Genomic DNA, 24,877 nt, shown 5'->3' with positions numbered 1-24,877 from the left:
TGTCAATAAGCCTTAGAACAAAGTGCACTTCTGCAGTCCATAGGAGAGGTAGGGCCATACGTCTCCTTTAATGTCTAAAGCCTAACTGTTCAATCTTACGATTATATTGCTGAATATGAATTTTGATTTGCGGGAGGGTCCTCAGCCCTCCTTCCCCCCCACCCCTGCCATTTAAAATCCTCAGGTTGCTGGTAACGTGATGCTGCGGAATACTTAATCTTGAACCTGCAATTTCTGTAGAAATATAGATTCTCAACTACACCCATCAGTCTCTCTGCAGTCTAATTATGCACACTACATATTCTATAGCCACTTGGATGTTTTCTATTATAATAGCTTAATCAGAATGCTGCACTTATTGGCGAACAGTAGTAATCAATCCCTGAACAAATCAAACAAACTGCTTTCTATGGTGTAAGTTAAACTATTAGCATTTAGTTACAATCCCATACAATTTGAATATTTTGGGATCATACAAGAATAATAAGTTCTATAAGGTACTTGTTGTTTAAGTTAAACAGGACAAAGGTATTTGTTACTTCTGTTTATCCACAATTCAGTTACCAAAGATCGCCCAATGTAGCTTTAGGCTAATGCATTAGCATTATACACATCTGCAGTCATTCATTAACATTGTTCATCTCTATGCACTGCTGAAGACTGTACTTAAAAGAGAAGTTTGGGTTTTTCTTCTTTTTTTTTTTAAATCATACTTACCTAGGTAGGTGGATGCAGCATTGGTTCGATGCTGGATCACCCCCCGCCGGCTCTAAGACTGAGAACTGAGCGATCAAAGACCGCTGATCACTCAGTTCTCAGTGCTCCTTGAGCAGAGAGCTGGTGACTGTCAGTCACTGGCTCTCTGCTCTGCCCCCCCCCCCGCACTGGGCTGTGGAGGGGGCGGGGGCAGCTGGCTCAGGGTCTCAGCAGCTCACTGAGAGGCTGAGCTGGGTGCCGGTCCAGGCATCTGGGTGGATCCCAACCATAGGGTCGCAATCTTTCCCCAGCCTGGACTGGCTCTGTGACATCAGCTGACAGCGGGCTTCAGCCTGCTGTCTGCTGAAAACGGGTCACAGGAGTGCAGAAAGGACGGCACTCCTGTGATCCACAGGAGAAGTACAGCCAAACAAGCTTTGGCTGTACTTCTCCTTTAAAGAGAATTATGGCCAATGATTTTTTCTTTTCTTGGGGGTCACAGGAGTGCACTTAGTTTTGCTCTTTTGTGATCCGGAATCAGCCAACAGTGGGCTAAAGCCTGCTGTCAGCTGATGTCACAGGCTGCTCCAGGCTCTGAAAAGGATCCCGACCATATTGTTGGGATCCACCCAGCTGCCTGACTGACAGCTGGCTCCAGCTCTCCAGTCTGGCACTTTAGTCAGTGCTGAAGGAGCAGAGTGGAGAACTAAGCATTCAACAGTCATATGATCACTCAGCTCTCAGTCTTAGAGCTGACGTGGGCCAGTTGTAGCACCATACCTATGCTGCAGCATTGAGGTGAGTATGTATGTTTGTTTTTTGTCATCCCTATACATCTCCTTTGAGTATTACATGTGTAATGTGTGAGTATTACATGAAAAGATTTGCACAGAATGAATGACCAGAAACTGCAGTCCTGTTTAGAGGTCTTCTGAAAGTCCTGTTCTATCTGTCAATAAGAGATTGAGAGAAGTAAAATGGGCAGCTGTTTGATTTCTTGTTCTCTGAAACAGCCTGCCTCTTAATAACTATTATACGTCACGCATCACAATGTGACACAAACTTCTCTAAAGAAACTGATCAAGAATTCTGATAATCTCCTTATGTAGAGTATGAAATTGAGGTTTGCTCTGGTAATCAAATAAAAAGAGGGACGACAACTGAAAGGACAAAGTAACTTTTTAAGGAACTCTACAAGAAGCTGAGTGCCAGTGTAATTTCGCTCTGAGCACACTCCATTTGATTCTTGGATGGGGTGTCAAGATGTCTCCTACCTTCTTGATCTTTGCTGCATTTCTCGTTCCGAAATAGCTCTTTCCTTTGGTTTGAATAAGTTATCTAAAAGAGAAAAAATAGACATGGACCATCTGAATAATTCATGAGACACAATTTGCGTGTATCACAAATTCAGTGTTTAATGTAAGTGGAAAACGAAATAAATTATTTTCAGATTTGGAAAGGTTTTTTCTTCTCTGTTCAGCAGTAAAATAAAACAATTAGGGCCAAATTTTATTTAAAAATTTCCACTTTCTGCCACTAATAACAACTTTATGCCCTTTATACAGCCCATTTTTATATTTAGTTTTTTCTCAGCTGCTTTGGCATTATCAGAATGTTACCACTGGTTTCCCGATATAAACAGCACACATAAAAACAGTGAGTGTTAGAGCCATTTCACACTGAAAGTGCCCGGGCGTCGGTGGTAAAGCGGCACTATTTTTAGCGCCACTTCACCGTCCTTTTAGCGGCGCTATTCGGCCGCTAGCGGGGCGTTTTTAACCCCCGCTAGCGGCCGAAAAAGGGTTAAAACTTCCCGCAAAACGGCACTGTCCATTGATTTCAATGGGCAGGGGCGTTATAGGAGCGGTGTATTCACCACTCCTATAGCGCTGCAAAGAAGCTGCTTGCAGGACTTTTTGTGATGCCCTGCCAGCACTCGGGCTTTCACATTGGGTTTGCAGCTGAGACTTTTTTCAGGCGCTTTACAGGCGCTATTTTTAGCGCCTTAAAAACGCCTCCAGTGTGAAAGGGGTCTTATTGCAAGGATTGTGGCACCAACAGGAGAAGTGCAGCTTGCTCTCAGACCCTTTTCACACTGGAGATGTTTTTTAGGCGCTTTTGCGCTAAAAATAGCGCCTGTAAAGCGCCTGAAAAAAGAATACACCACTCCTATAGCGCCCCTGCCCATTGAAATCAATGGGCAGTGCCGCCGTACCACCGGCAAACCGCCACTACAGCGGCGTTTTGCGGGCAGTTTTAACCCTACTTTTGGCCGCTAGTGGTGGTTAAAACCGACCCGCTAGTAGCCAAATAGCACCGCTAAAACGATGGTAAAAAGGCCCTAAAAATAGCGGCGCTTTACCGCCGACACCTGGGTGCTTTCAGTGTGAAAGGGCTCTTAAGGTGATCATGTTAATTTACCTAGTATGGGCAATGCACATATTCACTTTATTTGACAGAGGAGAGCCACGGGTCTAAGCCCTTTAAAAATCCATGTAAAGATCAACTTAGTGTTCAGGTAGTTACTGCCACCAAGGTCAGATTTACAGGTGGTCACAGTAGACCTACACTTATAGGTGGCAACAGCAAAGAAGCAACTTTTTTTTGTATAGGTATTAGGCACACCTTTCTTAAAACAACAGCAGAAATAGTCATCTCATATTAGAACCCTTTACACTTCTCTGGTGCTTTACCACACGCATGTTAACATTCATTATATGTTACGCTGCCCATTCATTTTGGACTGGCTCGCAACACACTGCAATGTATAAAAATTCCGACAGGAACCATTTTTTTTTAGCACCACTTACAGATGTTTCCCATGCATTGAGGTATATTAGGGTGCCATTAAAAAAAAAATGGCACAGTGTATGTGTAGCATTAATGGGCAGTAAAAAATGTGTTCCTACAAAGTGTGAAGCCAGCTTCAGGCTTATTTACACATGGTCATAACATTCTAAGTTAGGTTAGGGCACCCCAAAAAAGGAAGTTGAACAGAAATGAAAAATGATTCTGCATTAAAAAGGGAATCCAAGCATATGGTTGTTACTTTGGGTTCCACAGGTATCACAAAATGTGTCCCCGACTGTCACAGATACTTTTAGGCCTGAAGAAGTAAACATCTAAGAATTAGGCCGGGTTTACACCTATGCGAAGTGGATGTGGGTTTGTCCTCATCCAATTCGCATAGCTAGAGAATGTGACCGGCTGTCTATGTCTATGGAACATATCTCCAGGGCGGCTGCGGAGCACACTGCACAGAAACACTGTGCGTCTTTGGCTCTGTTCTAGGGCCGAATTCAGGCAAAGATTTGGCCCCGATTCGTCCCTGAAACGGAGAACAGGGACACACAGCATTCCTGTGCGATCCGCAGCCAGTTTCAGTGTGAACCGAGCCTAAAGCTACAAGGGCAGTTTTAGTCTCTTGCTACTGAGAGATTTAAAGCCCAACTCACAATTTTATAACGTTTATTCTACAGAGAACCATTTCTTTTATTACCTGTTTAGTGATCATTTGTTACTTCAGTGTAGGTGAGCCTATGGGTAATACCTCTTCTAACCACTGTGACAGAGTGAGGCTCTTCACTGTGGACATGGTCAGGAAACAGACACAGGGATTGCAGGTTTTGCTGTGTGCATGACTACAGAGTGGTAACTTTGAGAGGCGGAAACTGCTTTTGCAGACTTCTCGGGGTTTGGTATTTCTGGATGGGACTCCATAGTTTGGAGATTTCAAAGTGCATTTGGAGGGAATAAATCTCCAACCCAGTGTCTCGATTTTTTGAAAGACCAGCAGGGTGTGTGCCCAGGTGCACACAGTCCTTATTTTGATGGTCTGGTGAGACTTGCAGGAGGAGTAGGAGGGGGAGTTGGCATTGCAGTTGGCATTGCAGTGGTTGCCGAGTGGGGATAGACCCCTGTCAGCAGAGCTGATGGTGCCTTTCAAAGACTACATCCCTGGTGTGGCGGATTTTTTGCCAAAGGATTGAGAAAACTGGGACAGTTACGTGGGCTTGGGAGACCAAGAGAGAGTCTGGAAGCTGAGAAGACTAAGGCGGTTAGCGGGTTCAGGATGTCTGAAGTTCTCAGAGAGTAAGTGAACCCGGGTGCTGGAGAATCATGACGAGGTAAATTTTGGAGATTAAGTTGCGGGGATTTCTAAGCCCCGGACCGGTGAAGCGGCGATTTGATGTGTCAGTGCGGGTGATCACCGTGCTCCAGGTCAGTGAGACTGGGGGGGGTGAGGAGGGCGTCCTGTATAAGTTCACCTTACAGATTTTTCTGTACATATACCCTCAGCATAACGACTATCATAATAGATTTGAGGGCTGTGTAAAGTCTGTAGCCTTCTTTTGTTATCAGGTGTGCTATAGCAAATTGGTTGTTAGGTGTGTCATCTGGTCGGGATGCCTAGCTTTAGTGGTCGATATGTTTTTCAAGTGAGTTCACGTCAGTCCATACTTTATCTAGGGGTCTGGTTGCCCACTTATTTTAAAAGGCAAAAATAAAGAAAAAGTCCAACATAAACGGGTTGCCAATTGCAGGGGTTCTTCTCCAGCCATTTACAAATAATGGCAGCAGCAAAAATGCCAAGTCACCTGGCTACGCTTTGACGGCTGCTAGTACACTGGCTTTTCTGGCTCACTTAGCCTCGGTTTGCGGTTCCTCACTGCACAGGCCTACTCCTGGCCTCAACAGGATGCCTCCTTTGTACATGAAAACCATTAAAACTTCCCTGACAAACTTCGCCAAGGTAAAAACAAAATACTCTGACTATAGCTGGTCAGAAATTAAAAGAGCTGTCATTCCTCCCTGATGCAGTTTTCTTTTTTTGTGTGTGACCCTGCACTACCTTTCACTACTAATGCTGTTTAGTTGTTGTCTAAGAACTCCATAGGGATACCGCACTGAGTTTCCCACCCAATGATGCACAGGACAAATGTAAAGAGCTCTCTGTTACAGCAAAGGACAGTGTGAAACACTATATCTAACTTCACAAAGCGACTTTATCTGTTCATTATTGAGGGGTTCAAGAGAGAATTGAATAAATCTAAAAGTAACCTAGAAAACCCCTTGAATGTACTAATCCGGACTGGCAGATGAATCTGTAAATCCAAAGTTGTGTGTTGCTCAGAGATAAGAACACATAAAAAAAAACATTCCATACTGACAGCTGTATTAAATACTACTCATCTCTCATCCTGCAGGGCTGGCACTTAATAAAATTTTGCTGTAATCAGAGGTGCTGTACTTAATCACAAGAGTTACGTGATTTCTACTATACAGGTGGGATCTATTTTTCATTTTTTTTGGATCACAATGAAGCAGAAGGATGTAATTATGATAAGTGATTCTATTTAGAGGCAGTTCAGGTAGTTAAAGATTTAAGGACTGATTACTGAAGAATTATTACTTGATAAGATGACATCTTAAGTTTTGAATTGCAATTCTATGTGCAAATTATTTAAATGTGGAATACATTAAGCAGTTGTTTTTTTCACTTGATATGTGTGCATTTTGCTCTTGCCATTAAGCTCTATTGATGATTGTTTCGAAGAACAGTATCTGCTGGGTGCATGCACTTAGCCCATCTGCATGGGGGGGAGAAGCAATGGATCAAAAAGCTGATTTTTTTTTGTGGGATGGCAAGTGTAGCACTTTTTGTTACTGATTGTAATCATTATGGACTGTTGATAAACATATCCACCGTTTGCACATCACCAATCAAATCTGGATATGACACATAGGCCCTCTGTACGGGCCACACCACTAGAAAGCTAAACTTCTCAATTCAGTTTTACCCTGATCTATCCCCACTCTCACATACCTTATAGTCTTACATAAACTTACCACGCTCCTTCCAACAATAACAGGGGAAAATAAAACTCCAGGGATGGTGGGCAGCACCAAAAGGGGAGGCGGGACGAACGCGGTCACTCATTCCCATCTAGCAAAACTGAAGTGGAAGTGAAATACCCTAATACATTCCAACCAATAGCCACGACGGTACAGCATAGTCCATCCTAACCCTCCCCCCCCCCCCCTCCAGGTTAAAGTGTTAATGTTTAGTAATGGTTTTGGTACTGTTATTACTTACCTCATGAAACGACTACTTTTGTTCATTTAGGTCACATCCGGTAACTGAACATTGTACATTACTATATATAACTAATTAATATCCAGTGTTTTTGTATTTCTTTGCAAAATTCAATAAAAATATGATAATAAAAAAAATAATTATGGACTGTCAGATGACCAAAAGCCGCATTATGAATGTCTTAAAGATTTCATCATGGCAGGAGGATTCCTGGCACATTCAATCTCAGGCATGGTTCTTTTCTCAGAGTGTAAAGATGATAGGCGCCAGTCTCCTAAGTGAGCTGGAAGAAAAGAACTTGTTTAATGCACAGTACAATGTGGGAAAGCGTGTGAGGTGTGAAATCAAAAACATGGATGATCTCAAACACCAGACTAGGTGCTAATCTCTTCTTCACCTCTCATCACTGACAAAATGTCTCCCTACCTTCTGAACACAAACTACGCTGGTCGGATACCCACAGAGTTCTGGCTCCTTGACAATTATTAACGTTCAAGTGGTATCTCAACCTTTATGTTCTATGGCAGAACATCATCAAAAGGTTTCTGTGTAAACCGTGATGCCTGTCTTCCTGTGGAATATTAGCTTTGTGTACGTATTTATTAAGTCCTCTACCTGTCATGTTCATGTGTTTAAATAGGCCTGTTATCCCATTTCTACACAGACACAGAACACTTTTATTTATTTGTAAAGCGCCCACTTTATTGCATTACTGTCTCTTTACCAATGTTATTTCCAGCTCTGGCTGCACTTTATCCCAGTATCCCTATGGGATGGAGGGATATGAGGAGCCAAGATTCCAGACTGGGTTACCATACAATCAGGAAGTTCAACAGTGGGCTCAGCAAAAGGGAGAGACAAAGGAAGGAACTCATAGGGGTTGATTTACTAAAACTGGAGAGCGCAAAATCAGGTGCAGCTGTGCATGTTAGCCAATCAGCTTCTAACTTCAGCTTGTTCAATTAAGCATTGACAATAAAAGCTGGAAGCTAATTCTATGCTGTTTCTATGCAGAGCTGCACCGGATTTTGCAATCTCCACCTTTAGTAAATCAACACAATAGTGTAGTTATTAATCCAGGCTTTTTACAAGATGGCAGAAGTAAAATCGCATATAAAACAATCAATCACATGCAGACACTCCAGCGGGTGGGATAAAGTCACCGCTGTAGCTCCTCCCGACTAGTTTTGTTCAAAAGAACATTATTGAGGGATAAAGGAGTAACATTCCACTAAGGGGACCAGTTTAGCAGTGCAGAGGATCAGGTAAGTAAATCATCTTTTCCATGCTTCCTAGAGCTAAAGGAGTAGCTAACCCTTGAGATATGTGCATAGCTCCACTGCAAGAAGGAATTTTTAATTTTTCTGAAATTGGGCTTTAACACACATTTGTAACATTGCTATCAGGATCGTAAACTGTGCTTAGGTGTGCAAAAGAAAATAATTTTGGATGGAAAAAGCTGCAAACACACTATGAGATATTAACATAGTCATACAAAATGCAGAGAATACATACTGCACAATTTCCAACACTGTAAATAAATAGAATTCAATTAAAATCAAATAAACCCACAAAAATAAATGTGATATTAAAATATAAGTGAATATTCATATGCAAAGTCCAAACGTGAAATAAGCATAAATATCCAAAGGTGACCACATCCACCCACATAAACGATTAGGAGATGAGGGTATCTTGAAAGGAAGATGAGAGATCCTCCACCAGGTAACACCATGCAGGCTTACCAGATAGCCATGACCTTGCAGAAATATCAGAATGCGTATCAACCAAAAAGGCCCATAGGGATCTTCTCCAAAAAAATCCACATAAGGTTAGGTATGCTTCACTCATCATAAAAGGTGCAATCAGGGGAATTCCTCAATCATACGTCCATATGTTTTAATGCCAGAGATAAAAGCAGAAAACTCCACGCAGTGTAAACCAGTATAAAAATCCTCTTTATTAAAAGTAGAAAGAAACTCACATTTAAAAGGTACAAAAGCGCTTGTAAACAGTCTCCGGCCTAAAAACCAAAATGTCTTCCCGCAGACTTCCGGTTACACAGTGACATCACAGCAGGCGGTCTCTTTAACAGAATTTCAACTATATTTTCCCCTTTAAAGTCTAAAGCTGGCTTCAGACCTATGCACTCTGGGGTGTTCTGTTAAAACACAAGTGCAAAAAAAACAAAAATACATGCTCATCTAAATAGCTGCAGCATCTACACTGAGAACTGATGGATCAAATGCTGCTAATCGCCCAGTTTTCGGGTCCGCTCTGAACACAGGATGTTGACTGTCAGTCACTGCTCAGTGCTCTGCCCCTCCAACATTCACTCAGATGAAAAAAACATACCTACACTTTTTTTTTTCCATCAGTGTAATGCAGGTGCATTGGGGTGGCATTCAAAATAAATGACAAAGTATCTTTTGTATTACCTCAACACAGTGGTGTGAAGGGGGTCCTAAAGCTACTTATAGATATGAGATGGGGTCTTCCCTACCTGGTCATTATAAGATTGGCTGTGTGGCTATGGTAGGCTGCTGACCATTCCAGCTGGCTACAGTTTCAGGGAACAATTGATCAAGCAGGTGTTAGAAAACTTTTCACAATAACCCCTTTTCCCTGGGAAAAAAGCTGTTGCAAAATAAAATATTTTGAAGCACTATATAAGCTGGTATGGTGCTCCTATCCTTTCAAAATGTCAGTAAGCTCCTTTGGGGGTCCTGCAGGACCCACAATTCCCTTTAGGACTGCAAACTACCCAACATGTTATAACACATCTCCATAAGGTTCACTGCTCCTACATCACAAAGACTGGGAAAAGCAATGGCAGCAGAGTCTGTCCGTGCTCATAATCTCCTTCCACCTTCCCTTCAGATGGGAAGCTTTATCTGGCTGCTGTAACAAACTACAGCACATGGATATTAGAATTAAATATAGCGTGCTTCATCTCTGCCACGATATAGTCACAGAGTTCTTCTGTGAATTCACATATGCTAATAATGTACAGCATAGGTACTTAACCCAATACACTTTTATTTCTACCATCTTCACAAATATAACATTTTTCTGACTGAAGGTACCTAGGTTCTGTTAATTAAATGATGTACGGAGCCCAGAATATTAGCAAAATACACAGAAGTAGACATTTGCCTTCAGGGTGACAGGATCACGATAACTCATATGCTAAAAAGCCACATAGAACAGTGCTTGCTCTTATTTTGTTAGTTGCTCACATTATGTAAAAGTCTGCCCTGAGTGTAAATTGAGGTCACTTTGCATACTTACAATTTGTCTTTATTTCTGGGTATCAGTTTCAGCCAGGAGCAGTTACAGTTAGATAAGGCAACACATTCAAACCTTTTGGATGAATTAGCAAGGACAAAAAGCATCCAACTAACTCAATTACTGAAATATGGATAAAATGTATGTTAGCTTCTATTTCCAACTTTTTAAAGCTCATATTGTGACTCTCCTTGTGGCTGGACCTAAGCAAATCAGGAGGTGGATTGAAAAATAGAGATGAGATACGGTTTGTGGCTGAACGTATCCAATCAGACTGGTGCATGCTACAATGGTGAAGTCGTAGTACTGACAGACAGATGTAGCCAAAAACACTTTAAAGCTATGCAGCAATACAGATCGACTTCCGATCTCCAGTGTGTAAAAGGGAGCATCTGCCATACTGTCTGTTGGGCTGACTGCCTTAGCAACAGATTTGAGAGCAGCAATATTTATTTTCTACACGGGTGTCTCACCTTTGTATAAAAGTGTGTAAATTGTCCCTTCACTTGGACATTAAAGTTTGCATGAACCAGCTACTATTCACTGGCAGATTCAGCAGGTGATGTCCCTTCCAAACTTCAAATAGAAGTTTATTCTATTTAGTCATTAGCAGGTCATGCAGCCTCTGAGGTCTGCATAGAGGATCATGGCACATACTTTTATATAAAGAGAAACATAACTTCACCCTCACTAATTTACACACCTTCCCATCTGATCCAGTGTTGTCCTGCTGTGAGCCACAGTGCCACTGCCACATGCCCTGTTCCATGCCAGCATTTTTTTTTCCTGAGGTATCAGGTACTTCTTCCTGGTTCAGGCAGCCCCACCTCTTGTGATGCGCACCAGACCCATCGTCCTCTGGCTGCTGTACATGGAAAATAAAGTATCCTGGGATGTACATATCCAAGGAGGCTTCAGAGCAGTGATGGTGGCTTTGGATAGGGAGGGGGTGGTCAGAGCAGACAAAAAAATAATTAAAGTAAACAAAAGAAAAAGAATGTTTTATTGTTTTAGATGGAGAAGGAGAGCAATGATGCCCAATGCACCCAGGGGGTGAAGGTTCCACTTTAGGAATGAAGAAAAGAAAGTATTTGCCACTTCTTGACTCTCAGTGTTAAAAGAGCACAAAAAATATGTATTCATATTATCTTCTTAACACACTCATATAAATCTAGTGTTGAGAATGACCTAAAATTAACCCCAGAGTTCTAAATAATCTGATTAACCTAGAATAGCGATTTAAAGTTCTAGAAAGGGCAATGTCACAAGTTTCCATGGGACATAATTGGGCTGATTTAGAGAGTTGAGTTTAGAATCTTTACATAATACGTTGTGTAAATATTCACTTCAACTACCAGATCACATGCAGATAAAATAAGCAAACAAGAAAATTTTCACAAATTTATTGCGTGAAGATTCTCAAATGCTTTAGTACATCAGCCAAATCCAGACTCCTTATTCTATTAGCTTGTGAAATGAAAGCATCATTTTAGTATATATGAGAACCTCTGGCACAAACCATGGGACTCTCCATGAGCAATCCTAAGACCTAGTTGGAAAAATAAAACCAACTATAGGAAGCCAACATTTTCTATTCTGGGAAATGTACTATGTAATCATCATTGATTGAATCTGGATATGCTCAATGCAAAAATAACAAATAGACCAAGTGTGAGTTGTCAATAGGTGCAAATGTAGTAGAAACATTTACATTAGAGGCATGCACATATCTGCAAGTTTAGAAATGTAGGTTTTGCATGTTGTAATGAAATTATCTTATGAGAATGCAATTCTTTTATCATTCTTCACAATGTGAAGTACAGTTAAAGCCTTGTCAATGTTTGTCAAATTTTGAAAATGTATCCAAACTTTATGTGATGCTATGTAAAGTTCTGACACCTTGGCCCACTATGCAGGATAACTGTCACTGGTGGGTATGATCTCATATTGAACCCAAAGTGCTAAACCCTGAAGCCTCAACTCTCTCAGAGTCGCATAAGCATTAGGAAGTCTATTTATAAATGTTCTCACACAAGATTCTCACTACTTTCACTCAGGATTTACACATTTTCCAATTTAATCCAGTTAGAAATATTTTTATCTTGTGTGTGAATCTGTACATTTATAAAATGTGAATCTTGTGTGAAATTTTTGTTATAAATAGACCCCTAGGAGTATAGTTTAATTAGCAAACAAAAATGTTTTGTCAAAAAAGGACATACAACTTTTCAAGGAACGAAATAGTTGAAAGACAAAATAATCCCCTTAAAGTGACACTAAACAAAATCCTTGTTCTTCAAATATAATTTAAAAACATTCACTACTTAATGGCCCTCTAATTTTTTCATTAAATCACTTCTCACTGTATTTAAACACAAAGAAGTTTGACGAAGGGGCGTGCCCCCCAAAATGCATACCCACGCCCCCTTCCCATCCTGTCATACTCCAGTATTTCTAGCTCCGCTCTAGGTTCGAGGCTAACAGTAGGGCGGCACAGTGGTCTAGTGGGTAGCGCTCTCGCCTAGCAGTAAGAAGGGTTGCTGGTTCGAATCCCAACCACGACACTACCTGCCTGGAGTTTGCATGTTCTCCCTGTGCCTGCGTGGGTTACCTCCTAGGAACTCCGGTTTCCTCCCACACTCCAAAGACATGCTGGTAGGTTAATTGTTCTCCCTGTGCCTGCGTGGGTTTCCTCCGGGTACTCCGGTTTCCTCCCACACTCCAAAGACATGCTGGTAGGTTAATTGGATCCTGTCTAAATTGTCCCTAGTATGTATGAATGTGAGTTAGGGACCTTAGATTGTAAGCTCCTTGAGGGTAGGGACTGATGTGAATGTACAATAAATATGTAAAGCGCTGCGTAAAAATTGACGGCGCTATATAAGTACCTGAAATAAATAAAATAAAATAAATAAACAGTGCACTGTAAGTTGGTTCCAAAGAGAGGTCCCAGTTATATTGCGCTTCTCTTCCATCTTGCGATCTTCCTATGCTCCACCTCCACTCTGGATGATCTCCAGCATCACCAATAAATTTGCAGTGTGTACATTTTATTAGCTATGCAAGTCTACATGCATTCTTGTTATGGTATATGCAGTTTCCTCTAGATGTTTGTACATGCACATTTGGATATGTAGCATACTTATTGTGTGTTACTTTAGAGAATCCTCCATTGTGCTATCCAAGGGCAAACCCCTGAAGAAGACCATACTGGTCGAAATGCATTGGACCGCTTGGCAAAACGCATATTAGAGTATCTTTTTGGGTATTACTGTATTTTATAACCTTGTGCATGTTTATTGCTATTTGTATTTTTAATGTTCAGTGACATTTCTGCCAATGCTTCCCACATAGTTTAAAATAGGAATTTTGACTTGCGTGTACATTGCCTTGTGGCAATCTTGTGGCTCAGTACCGGACACACAATTTGTAATATTAGACCATGGATTATATGCAGCTACCTTGATTTGACTCTGGGAAAAAAATATGCTATGGCCACCACTAGACATAATGACATAACCCCTCCCACTCCCAGGGCCATCTTAATAGCATCATGGGCCCCTAGGCAAAGTAATGCTCTACAATGGAGACAGTGCAGGTAAACAGACATCAAGTAGGTAGGAGGCAGACAAGCGGAGCTTCCCCCTTAACTACATGAACAATCATTCTTTACAGCAAAGAAACAGTGGGAAAATACTACATACAAAAAGCAACAAAGCTGTCCTGTGCATATAATATATCTGCTAGATTGATGCCTCCCCAGCATTATGGCCCCTCTACACCCTAGATATCCCACCAGCACTCTGACCCCTCTACACCCCAGAATTCCTCCCCCCAGCACTCTGACCCCTCTACATCCCATATATACCCCCAGCACTCTTCCCCCTCTACACCCTAGATATCCCCCCATCACTGTTACCATATACCATAAGATACCCCTTGTATTGTGACCCCACTACATCCCTGATACCCCCTACACCGTGGCCTCGCTACATCCCTGATACCTCTAGCACTATAGCCAACCAAGCATTGCTGCCCCCTATACACCCCAGACCCCCCCCCTCAGCATTGTTTTCCCCATACACCCTTGATATCCCCCAGCACCATTATTCCATCCATGTAGTACCCCCTTTTCCAGTGGAGATACAGTGCATGTGAACTTTTGGCTATGTGCCCACCTCCAGCACTGGACTCACCTATACCAATCAAGCAGGCAGAAGGAGGGGCGGAGGAGGGAGAATCCCACCGGGCATTCCAAGCCCTTCGGTGCAAACAATGCTGGAGAGCTGGGCTCACCATGACACCATCCACGATGCTACTTCTGCAGGTGGGCTCTCAGTGCTGCCGACTCAGCAGCTCCCACTCGAGCTCCTACCCCGCAGCCTTTGAGTCCAAGCATTCAAGCTGCATGGGGTGGGGTCAGAGCATCACTGGTGCTCCGGCCCTGCCCCTCCCTGCTGGCTGTGAAATAGGTATTGTTCTGCACAGCATGGCGCACCACTGCCAGCCTGCCTCCCCTGTGTATCCATCACTCTCAGTGCCATCATGGGGCCCCCAATTTTGGGGCAGCGTGGACTCAAGGACCAGCTGCTTTGGGGAAAGTGCAAGGGCCCCCCATGCAGCTGGGGCCCCTGGGCAGTGCCCGGGTGTGCCCACTCATTAAGACAGCCCTGCCCACTCCGAGATTCCAGTGATTTAGCAAGCAAAAAAGACATGGGGGTGGGGCAATACTGTAATCTAAAATAAGGAATTTACAGGTAAGTCAAAATTCCTATTACCTCAATATCATCATAAAGTATAGTACATAGGGCTTGTATTCTTAGACCATGGGACGTACCCAGGGGCAGATTAATGCACAGGCTGGTCTAGGCTGCAGCCTAGGGCCCCACGTGTGCAAGGGCCCCCGATTGGCCATGATATTTTTTATTAATTTATATACATTTATGTATATGTAGAATAAAAACCATGCCTGCGTGTTATACGAATACGCCGATAAATGTTTTTTTACCAACAAGGGGCGGGGATTGGCGGTCCGCCCCGGGTGCCACCCATTGGGGGGGTATCAGGCCAGCTGTACCGCCTCTCCTGGCCCCGGCACAGCGCTGCCAGCATACTTTAAAGTTGAGAAAACATTATTGCCAGCCTTTTCTCATGCACAGCTCCTCGTGTGTCACTCTCAATGTAAATGGAAGTCTCTTAATACCTCAATTAAAGCCTCTCTGTCTGGCCGCTCTCCTCCTCCCGCTCCACCTCCTTCCCGAGTGTAGCCTTTGATTGCAGGAGGAGAACGGTCATGTGACCCTCAATGAAACAGCAGAGGAGAGCAGGGTGTTCAGCTTTCCACATTGCCAACCATTGTTTATCCTGTGATCACTTTTAATCTGTAAGGTTTTTTATTCAATAAATCCCTTTATTTTTGACCTGCGCCATGTGGAGCCCCTTTTTCCTTTTTTCTCCTTCATGTTGTTATCCTTGATTGGTCCCTTTGAACCTACCTGGAACCTGAGAGCGTGTGAGAGGACTGTCCACCCCCACCGTTGACTGTATTGGCTATCAGTGACCGCGACTGTAAGGAACAACTTGGTTGATCGGAGATCGTGATCGAAGGGAGAACCCTTGGAGAAGAGTATATGGGAGGCTACCTCCACAAGCCCTGATAGACGTACAGCTATATGGCTGACACGTCCCACTTGCTCTGGTAAGAGTATTTTACTCTAGATGTTTTGTCGTGCTGTCCATGATTGATGTACTTTCCAGTCTCTAGTCAACACCATGGGTCCAAGCACCTCAGCTGTCTGAGACGACCTTCTGTATGCACTGACTTCAGCCTTTGACTGCAGTCCGTGGAGCACAACATATGGTTATTGGACATTTTTCATATTTTTCACTTTTTTGTTTGGACATTCACATGCACTCCACCAGTGTTTATTAATATATAGTTTTACTTCACATCATATTTGGTTTCAGTCACCTGATTGTATGTTAAGATTCACCCACTTTTTAGCGCTGCACTTATGCTTTTTATATAGAGGAGAGCAGTCACATGACCGGGTCACGAAATTTACTATGAGTGACACAGGAGGAGCGGTGTATGAGAAAGGGCTGGCAGTGATGTTTTCTCAACTTTAGAGTATTCTTTACCAGGAGACTGGGGGTCTCCTGGGAGTGCAGCGGGGCTTTATAATGAAAGAGGCCTGTGTGATATGCAGGCAAAGGGGTCTGTGTACTGTGCAGGGAAAGGGGTCTGTGTACTATGGGCGTGTAATATAGGTCTACCCTTTTACACATGGCACTAAATAATTTATTTTTTGGTAAAGCATGCTTAGGGGGGCCACACAAAAAGTAGCCTAGGGGCCCATGACCACCTTAATCCTCCACTGGGCATGTACCCAAGCAATAAACTGAAGAGTGGGCAACAACATAGCATACAGAACTGCCAACAGGTGCACAAAAAAACATTAGTTAAAGAACTCTAATAAAATGCTGCGGATGGCAGCTTGAAGCTTTTTGTGACCAAAGCTCACATCAGCTGAAGCCTGACCATTAACTTGGTGGTGAACTTGCAAATCTGTGACGCAGATGCTGAAAAGCCCAAGAGACATCAAAAGTCCTGGTGGAATGGGCTCTTATAGGGAAAGGAAGGAATCTGTCCTTAAGGGTGTATGACCTGGAAATTGGTTGCTTGATCGCCCTGGCAATGGTGGAATGGAAAGCAGGATGCCATTCTGTGATGGCACAAAGCAGACAGGACCTAAAGGGCATCCTGTACACAGATGCTGTGGCTTTCAGATAGACCCTGACCACAATTAGGCAATGTAGGGCGATCTCCCTGTCATGTTTTAGGGCAGGACAAGATCAATGTCCTTGTGAGGTGGAAAGAAGAGACCACCTTAGGTTGGAAATAGGATTTTGGTCCCAAAACCACTTTGTTCCTGTGTAAAAAGGAAACTGCTGCCAATGCCTAACAGATGTAATGGCTAGCAGGAAGGCAAACTTACAAGGGAGTTCTTCCAACAGGATATCCCTAACTGGTTCAAACTGAGGTCTCCCAAGTACAGAGAGCATTAAACTGAGACCCTAGGGTGACAAAGGAGGTTGAATTAGGTGATTTATATAGGCAACTCCATAGGGAGAAGTCTTGATGAGGGATTGCGAGTCAAGATATTTATGGAATAAAATCTATAAAGCAGAAACCTGACCCTTGTGCTTGTAGGCAGATGGTATCTGATGGGGCTATGCCAGTACTGACAATAAAAACTGAACAGATTCTGTATGCCTATTGCAACCCCTAAGGCTCCATGAACACCGGCATAAAAAACGTTGCTTCTCAAGGAGTTTTATGTTCTGCCTGTAGCAGCAGCTCAATATTATCCTATGTGTCCATGCACATTAGGACGATTAGAGGCATATTTTGAGCTCAACGTTTGAGGCAGGAAAAAAAAACCTTTCTGGTTCACGTTTCTGATTGGAGCTCGCTGGCAGAAAAAACGTAAAACTCTCCTAAACTCGTCTAGACTTTGTACAAAAAATGCTCTATATGAGTGTTTTTTACTCCCAAGAGAACAGACTTTTTTAAGCCTAGACTTTTTTAAGCCTAACAATCTCAATCTAAGAGGCGGGGAGCCAAAACTGCGACTTCTGAAAGTGAAATGTACAGTTTCAACAACTGATCAGTACAGCAGGGAGGAACATGTTTGACTAAAGGCATGTCAGGAATGTGTTCTTTCACTCTGGCTCATAATTTGTCATCACTTGAAACTTGTAGTCTCTGCTCTTAGTGCATCTGAATGGTTGGCTACAATGGGAGGCAATGAGGGAACAGAATTATTTGTAGTACACACAGGCATAAAGGAAATTAATGCAGTTGGGGATCTTTAGAAAGGTACTAAGGTATTTATGGAGACTAAATTTCAAAGAATTTTAGGGAAACGGGATGAAACAATTGAAACTTGAAATATATGTGTTATTTTTGTATATCAACTTTAGTTACACTTTAACGTATGCTCAAAGGAGAAAAAAATGCATGTGAGGAAAACAAAAAGCGATGCTTTATTATTTGTTGAATGGTGAGCAAACAGGTAGTTATTAAGTGAGAATAGTTAGCATAATAGGACCTCCTGAGTTTCCAGCCTTGCACTTCCTGTAGTTATGTCCTACTGTATATATTTAAGTATGCTATGCAAATACAGCAGGTAAAATAAGTATTGAACACAGCACCATTTTTCTAGGTAAATATATATTTTTAAAGGTGCTATTTTCACCACATGTTGGTAACAACCCATGCAATCCATACACACAAAAAAAACAAAACAAATAGGTTCAGAAAAAATAAGTTATGTGTAATAAAATGGAATGACCCAGGGAAAAGGTATTGAACACATGAAGAAAAGGATGTGCAAAAAAGACATGAAAGGCTAAGACACCAGCTGAAATCTATCGGTAATTAGAAAGCAATCCTGCCCTTGACAGTGCAAATTAATATCAGCTGGTTTAGTCTCAACTGATGGCCTAAAAAAGGTGTCTCATTACCAAGGTGTCACACAAGAAACATCTCATAATGGGTAAAAGCAAAGAGCTCTCTCAAGACCTTTGCAACCTTATTGTTCCAAACATGCTGCTGGCATTGGTTACAGAAGGATTTCTAAACTGTTCCAGTGAGCACTGTTGGGGCTATAATCGGGAACTGGTCGGGAACAAGAATCAATGGTGGAGGGGGGATTATGGTGTGGGATTGTTTTTCAGGGGTTTGGCTTGGCCCCTTAGTTCTAGTGAAGGGAACTCTTAAGGCATCAGTATACCAAGATATATATTGATATTCCGCGCTCAGGACAGGCACCTATACGAACTGCAGCCCCTCAGAAAAGGAAAACACCTAGGTGAAGTCCAAATGCTGTAAACTCTGCGAAAATAGGGGATTGGCGCTGTTCACTGATAAAATAATAGTAATAAACTCTCACTACAAGGGAAGAACTGCGCTACAGATCTGAATAAATAAACTAAAAACAGTGAAAAAAAGTGTGCTTCAATATGTATAAAATGGCATGTATATATATCCACGAATAAAACTAAGGATACCAATAAACATACAAACTGCTTAAAGTGAAAAAAATAAAAATAAAAAATATCTCCAAAACAATAAATAAAATTAATAATCGATCAAATATGCCACAATAACACAAAATCAAAAAATTATTAATATTAAAGAGGTGTATATAAATTGTGCCCTGAGAAAAATCAGTGATAAACAATCCAAAATGGTGTTATACCAATTATGTGTATTGGCAATCTAGATAGTGATCAGATGAAAAGTGGAACAGAAAAATATTTTATGTGCATTTAAAATTATGATCACATACCACGTAGAGCAAAAATAAAAAAATTATTTGAAAAATTAAAAATACTAAGACCCAGCATTAATAGTCCGTAATTTAAAAAAAGTGTCCGTGCATACAAAAATTACAGGAGTGTCAAAAATGTGATGCATATATCAAAAAAGTGTCCAGTGCATATAAAAAGTCCTTGTGCAGAAATCTAATATGTCTCCAAATGTTTCGGATGTATCCGTTCAGATTGGTATGAACCGTCCTATATGGAGCCCCCTCTAGTGTCCCCACTCACCGGAACGCCTAACCCCTGCAGGGGTAATAGGCATGTAAACGTAAATCCGATGATCCAAGCGGTCGATGTCCCCTTCACCGACTCATCTCCACTTGTGTCAGCAGTGTGATCTTAATGGCATCCGCCGGGATAAAATTCCATATACAGGGAGAAGAGAAGAGTCTCATAGCATGAATCCAAAGATAACTTTATTTGGCTATCAAAGCTTACATTAAAAACTACAACAAAAACAAAAAAACAAAAAGACTGGCAGCTCTCTGCCGGCTGGCTCCACGCCAGAAGCCGCAGACAGTGCAATGGTAGCGGCGTGCGTTCCACGGCCCGTCTACCAGAAACCAGAAGTCAATTGCATAAACAGAAAGTAAAGGGACGTATGCGTACCAAGTGGCCACGCTTACGCGTTTCGTCATCAAGACGTCATCTGAGGCGCGGCCATCTTGGTACACCATACGTCTATAAATACTTCACGGAGGAAAAGACACAACCAGCAAAGCAGTCTGCCACCCCCTGGTGGAAGTTAATGAAATTAGTCCAGATTAATGCAAAGAGCGCCTCCGTGTGTAAAAATAGCAGATTACAAGCATTTCAACAGACAATTCTATGCTTACAAACTAAGTGTAAGAAATAATAAAAAAAGAAAATAAACAAAAAAAGTACTTAAAAAATTTTTTTGAAAAAATATAATAACAAAAAAGGGGGGAAATATAAAATTTGACAGTTCAATGTCATATACATAAAAATCTTTCGTGAAGAGAATTAAAATGGATATAAATATTATAAATGACCTTATACGAAAAATATAAAAATAAAATAGATTTTAAAAAAAAAATTATCTTTATAAAAATAGCCAACGATATTATCACGTATCATTGTAATACGGGCATTAAGGCAAAAAACTATGATCTTGCGACACGGTGTGTTAAGTACATATATCCTTGCCCCAGAATCTAGGGACGAGGCCCTTAGATTGAGGTCTGGGAGCACGAGAAAAGAACAAAACCAACCTTACCAAATGATGGTATGCTTGAACAGGAGAAAACATATTTTGCATAAAACAACAAATAAAATAAAATAAAACATGAAGTGAAGATCAGGTAAAATTAAGAATGGGCCATAGAAAGCTAAGTGGAACTGAAAGGAGGAAATTCGTGTGCCTCGGGCCCACTAACATAATCCTATGTCATTCTATTTAACTCTAAATACGAGGGTACAAGATCCCAAAGGGGAGAATTGATGGTGAACATTTCATGGTTCTATAAATATTCTTCTGTTACCCACTAGCAGGGAGGGAAAGATGAAAGTATAAATATGAAATAAAGTCACTATGTATATATATAATAAGAATGTGCTAAAAATTGGATAAAAAACAGCTCAGATCGATATCCACATTGAGTCCTCTAGGAACCAGACTGTCTAAACGGTATATCCATCTGGTTTCGTTTTGGGAGATCAATATTTTCTTACTGCCCCCCCTCCAGTTATCTTTGATCGTATCTATACCGTAGAACAGTGTTTCTCAACTCCAGTCCTCAAGGCGCCCCAACAGGTCATGTTTTCAGGCTGTCCATTATTTTGCACAGGTGATTTGATCAGTTTCACTGCCTTAGTAATTACCACAGCCATTTCATCTTAGGGAAATCCTGAAAACATGACCCGTTGGGGCGCCTTGAGGACTGGAGTTGAGAAACACTGCCGTAGAACACCAAACACGATGGATCTCGATGATGAAATTCATCGAAGTGTCTTGAAAGATTATGCTTGGGAAACCCCTTTCTTATATTAGTAATGTGCTCCCTAATACGCACACATAGGGGTCTAGTGGTTCTACCCACATATTGCATTCGACATGGACACTCCATGACGTAAGTCACATGGGTAGTATTGCAGGTGATCAATTCTCTGATGTCAAACTCTATACCCCTCCTAGAACAAAAGGAGGATCTCTTCTTTGGTTGCTTTTTACTGACCCGGCATGCCAGACACTTCTGGCATCTGTAAAAACCTTTCATGCCTGAAAACAATTTGATGTTTTTTGGGGGTCAATGACGTTATGAACCAAGTGATTTCTGAGGGTAGGTGCCCTCCTGTAGATGAAACATGTTTTTTTAGTGAGGATGCTCCCCAGAGTTCTATCAGACTTTAATATGGGCCAATATTTCCTCACTCTATGCTCAATATTCCTATATTGATTATTAAAACCTGTGATAAAGGCTACATCCCCTGGAGAATCCCTCTGGGTGTTATTTCTTTTGGTAGTTAATAGAGAATCCCGGTCCAGATTCTTTATTTCGTTTTTCAATTTCAGCAGGGTTTCGGTACGGTAACCTTTGTCAATAAACTTCTTAATCAACATATCAGACTGTTCACAGTAGTCATCAACATTCCGACAATTCCTCCTTATTCTCAACAGCTGTCCCTTAGGAATGTTTTCTTTACACTTGGGGTGGTGACAGCTGGAGATAGGTATGTACCCATTACGATCTGTGGTTTTAAAATATGTTTTCGTAAACAATTCATCACCCTCTTTGAAGATCTGAAGATCCAGATAGTTTATCGTGTTGTAATCCGATTTTCCAGTGAACGAGATACCATATATATTCTGGTTCAATTCATCAAGAAATTTTTGGAATGTATCAGGGTTACCTTCCCATAAAATGATGACATCATCGCTGTATCGACAGTAAAACTTAATTTCCTGTCTTCTAGTCCCATATATGTAACGTTCTTCCATCATGTCCATAAATAAATTCGCCACGCTGGGGGCGTACTTAGCCCCCATAGCTACACCTTTCTTCTGAACATAGAACTCTTTCTTATACCAGAAATAATTGCTCTCCATAGCCAACTCCAGTCCTTCCAAGATAAATTTAATCTGTTCATGCCTTAGTTTAGATCTTTCATGTAGAGCCTTTTTTACCCTTTTAATCCGTCCTTCTGGGAGATGCTCATATACAAGGAGTTGACGTCTATGGTTGCTAATAACCATTGACCACTCCCTGAAATAGTTCTTAATTCATTAATCAACTGGGTACTGTCCCTAAGGTAAGACTTCCCTTCCACCACTAGGGGTTTCAAAAATTGATCGATATATTCCTCTAGTCTGGAAAATAGGGAATCCACTCCACTTATAATTGGCCTCCCCGGCGGTTTGTTCAATCTTTTATGTATTTAACTTATGCATTAACTTCCACCAGGGGGTGGCAGACTGCTTTGTTGGTTGTGTCTTTTCCATTTTTTCTACCACAGCGTTCAACCCAATTCTTAATGCTGGGCGGATGTGCTCGTCATTACACAGCTTCCTGATTGGATTCTGCGGCGCCTCCGTGAAGTATTTATAGACGTATGGTGTACCAAGATGGCCGCGCCTCAGATGACGTCTTGATGACGAAACGCGTAAGGCGTGGCCACTTGGTACGCATACGTCCCTTTACTTTCTGTTTATGTCATTGACTTCTGGTTTCTGGTAGACGGGCCGTGGAACGCACGCCGCTACCATTGCACTGTCTGCGGCTTCTGGCGTGGAGCCAGCCGGCAGAGAGCTGCCAGTCTTTGTTTTTTTGTTTTTGTTGTAGTTTTTAATGTAAGCTTTGATAGCCAAATAAAGTTATCTTTGGATTCATGCTATGAGGCTCTTCTCTTCTCCCTGTATATGGAATTTTATCCCGGCGGATGCCATTAAGATCACACTGCTGACACAAGTGGAGATGAGTCGGTGAAGGGGACATCGACCGCTTGGATCATCGGATTTACGTCTACATGCCTATTACCCCTGCAGGGGTTAGGCGTTCCGGTGAGTGGGGACACTAGAGGGGGCTCCATATAGGACGGTTCATACCAATCTGAACGGATACATTCGAAACATTTGGAGACATATTAGATTTCTGCACAAGGACTTTTTATATGCACTGGACACTTTTTTGATATATGCATCACATTTTTGACACTCCTGTAATTTTTGTATGCACGGACACTTTTTTGAAATTACGGACTATTAATGCTGGGTCTTAGTATTTTTAATTTTTCAAATAATTTTTTTATTTTTGCTCTACGTGGTATGTGATCACAATTTTAAATGCACATAAAATATTTTTCTGTTCCACTTTTCATCTGATCACTATCTAGATTGCCAATACACATAATTGGTATAACATCATTTTGGATTGTTTATCACTGATTTTTCTCAGGGCACAATTTATATACACCTCTTTAATATTAATAATTTTTGGATTTTGTGTTATCGTGGAATATTTGATCGATTATTAATTTTATTTATTGTTTTGGAGATATTTTTTATTTTTATTTTTTTCACTTTAAGCAGTTTGTATGTTTATTGGTATCCTTAGTTTTATTCGTGGATATATATACATGCCATTTTATGCATATTGAAGCACACTTTTTTTCACCGTTTTTAGTTTATTTATTCAGATCTGTAGCGCAGTTCTTCCCTTGCAGTGAGAGTTTGTTACTATTATTTTATCAGTGAACAGCGCCAATCCCCTATTTTCGCAGAGTTTATCATTATACCAAGACATTGTGGACAATTTCATGCTTTGTGGGAACAATTTGGGGATGGCCCCTTCCTGTTCCAAAATGACTGAGCACCAGTGTACAAAGCAAGGTCCATAAAGACATGGATGAGTGAGTTTGGGGTGGAGGAACTTGACTGGCCTGCACAGAGTCCTGACCTCAACCCAATAGAATACTTTTGGAATTACAGCGGAGACTGTGAGCCAGGTCTTCTTGTCCACATCAGTGCCTGACCTCACAAATGCGCTTCAGGAAGAATGGTCAAACATTTCCCTAGACACACTCCTAAACCTTGTGTACAGCCTTCCCAGAAGAGTTGAAGCTGTTATAGCTGTAAAGGGTGGGCCAACTCAATATTGAACCCTATGGACTAAGACTGGGGTGCCATTAAAGTCCATGTAAAAGCAGGTGTCCCAATACTTTTGACAATGTAATGTATATTTACCTAGAAAAATGCTGACGTGTTCAATACTTATTTGTATATAGTCTTAACAGGTGTTGCTTAATTCTTTTTCTAAAACTAGAATTGGCTGTTGCATTTCTTATGTCATCTCTTCCAGCTATAGAAGCAGATCTAATTTGTTCTTGGGTTCCCCTGCCTATATGGGATAATCTATATCTTATGACCGCACTTTGCCTTTAACGCAGGAC

At 41.5% G+C, this 24,877-nt stretch overlaps 1 protein-coding gene across 2 annotated transcripts in view; it reads right to left on the bottom strand.

The window, feature by feature from the left end:
- The window catches only part of LG08H10orf90 (linkage group 08 C10orf90 homolog), a 367,755-nt gene that overhangs the window by 17,646 nt on the left and 325,232 nt on the right, over positions 1–24,877 (bottom strand). The window contains exon 7 of one of the 2 annotated variants that reach the window (XM_073595738.1): positions 1,971–2,034. The exons of the other annotated variant lie outside the window; for it this stretch is intronic. Within the exon in view, the coding sequence (XP_073451839.1) occupies positions 1,971–2,034 (64 nt within the window). The remainder of the gene's footprint in view (positions 1–1,970; positions 2,035–24,877) is intronic. 2 annotated transcript variants of the gene reach the window in all.

The sequence above is a fragment of the Aquarana catesbeiana genome, linkage group LG08, assembly GCF_042186555.1.
Source record: "Aquarana catesbeiana isolate 2022-GZ linkage group LG08, ASM4218655v1, whole genome shotgun sequence".
Taxonomy (NCBI): Eukaryota; Metazoa; Chordata; class Amphibia; order Anura; family Ranidae; genus Aquarana; species Aquarana catesbeiana.
Note: the sequence above shows the minus strand (reverse complement) of the source record. Positions and strands in the feature narration are given on the sequence as shown.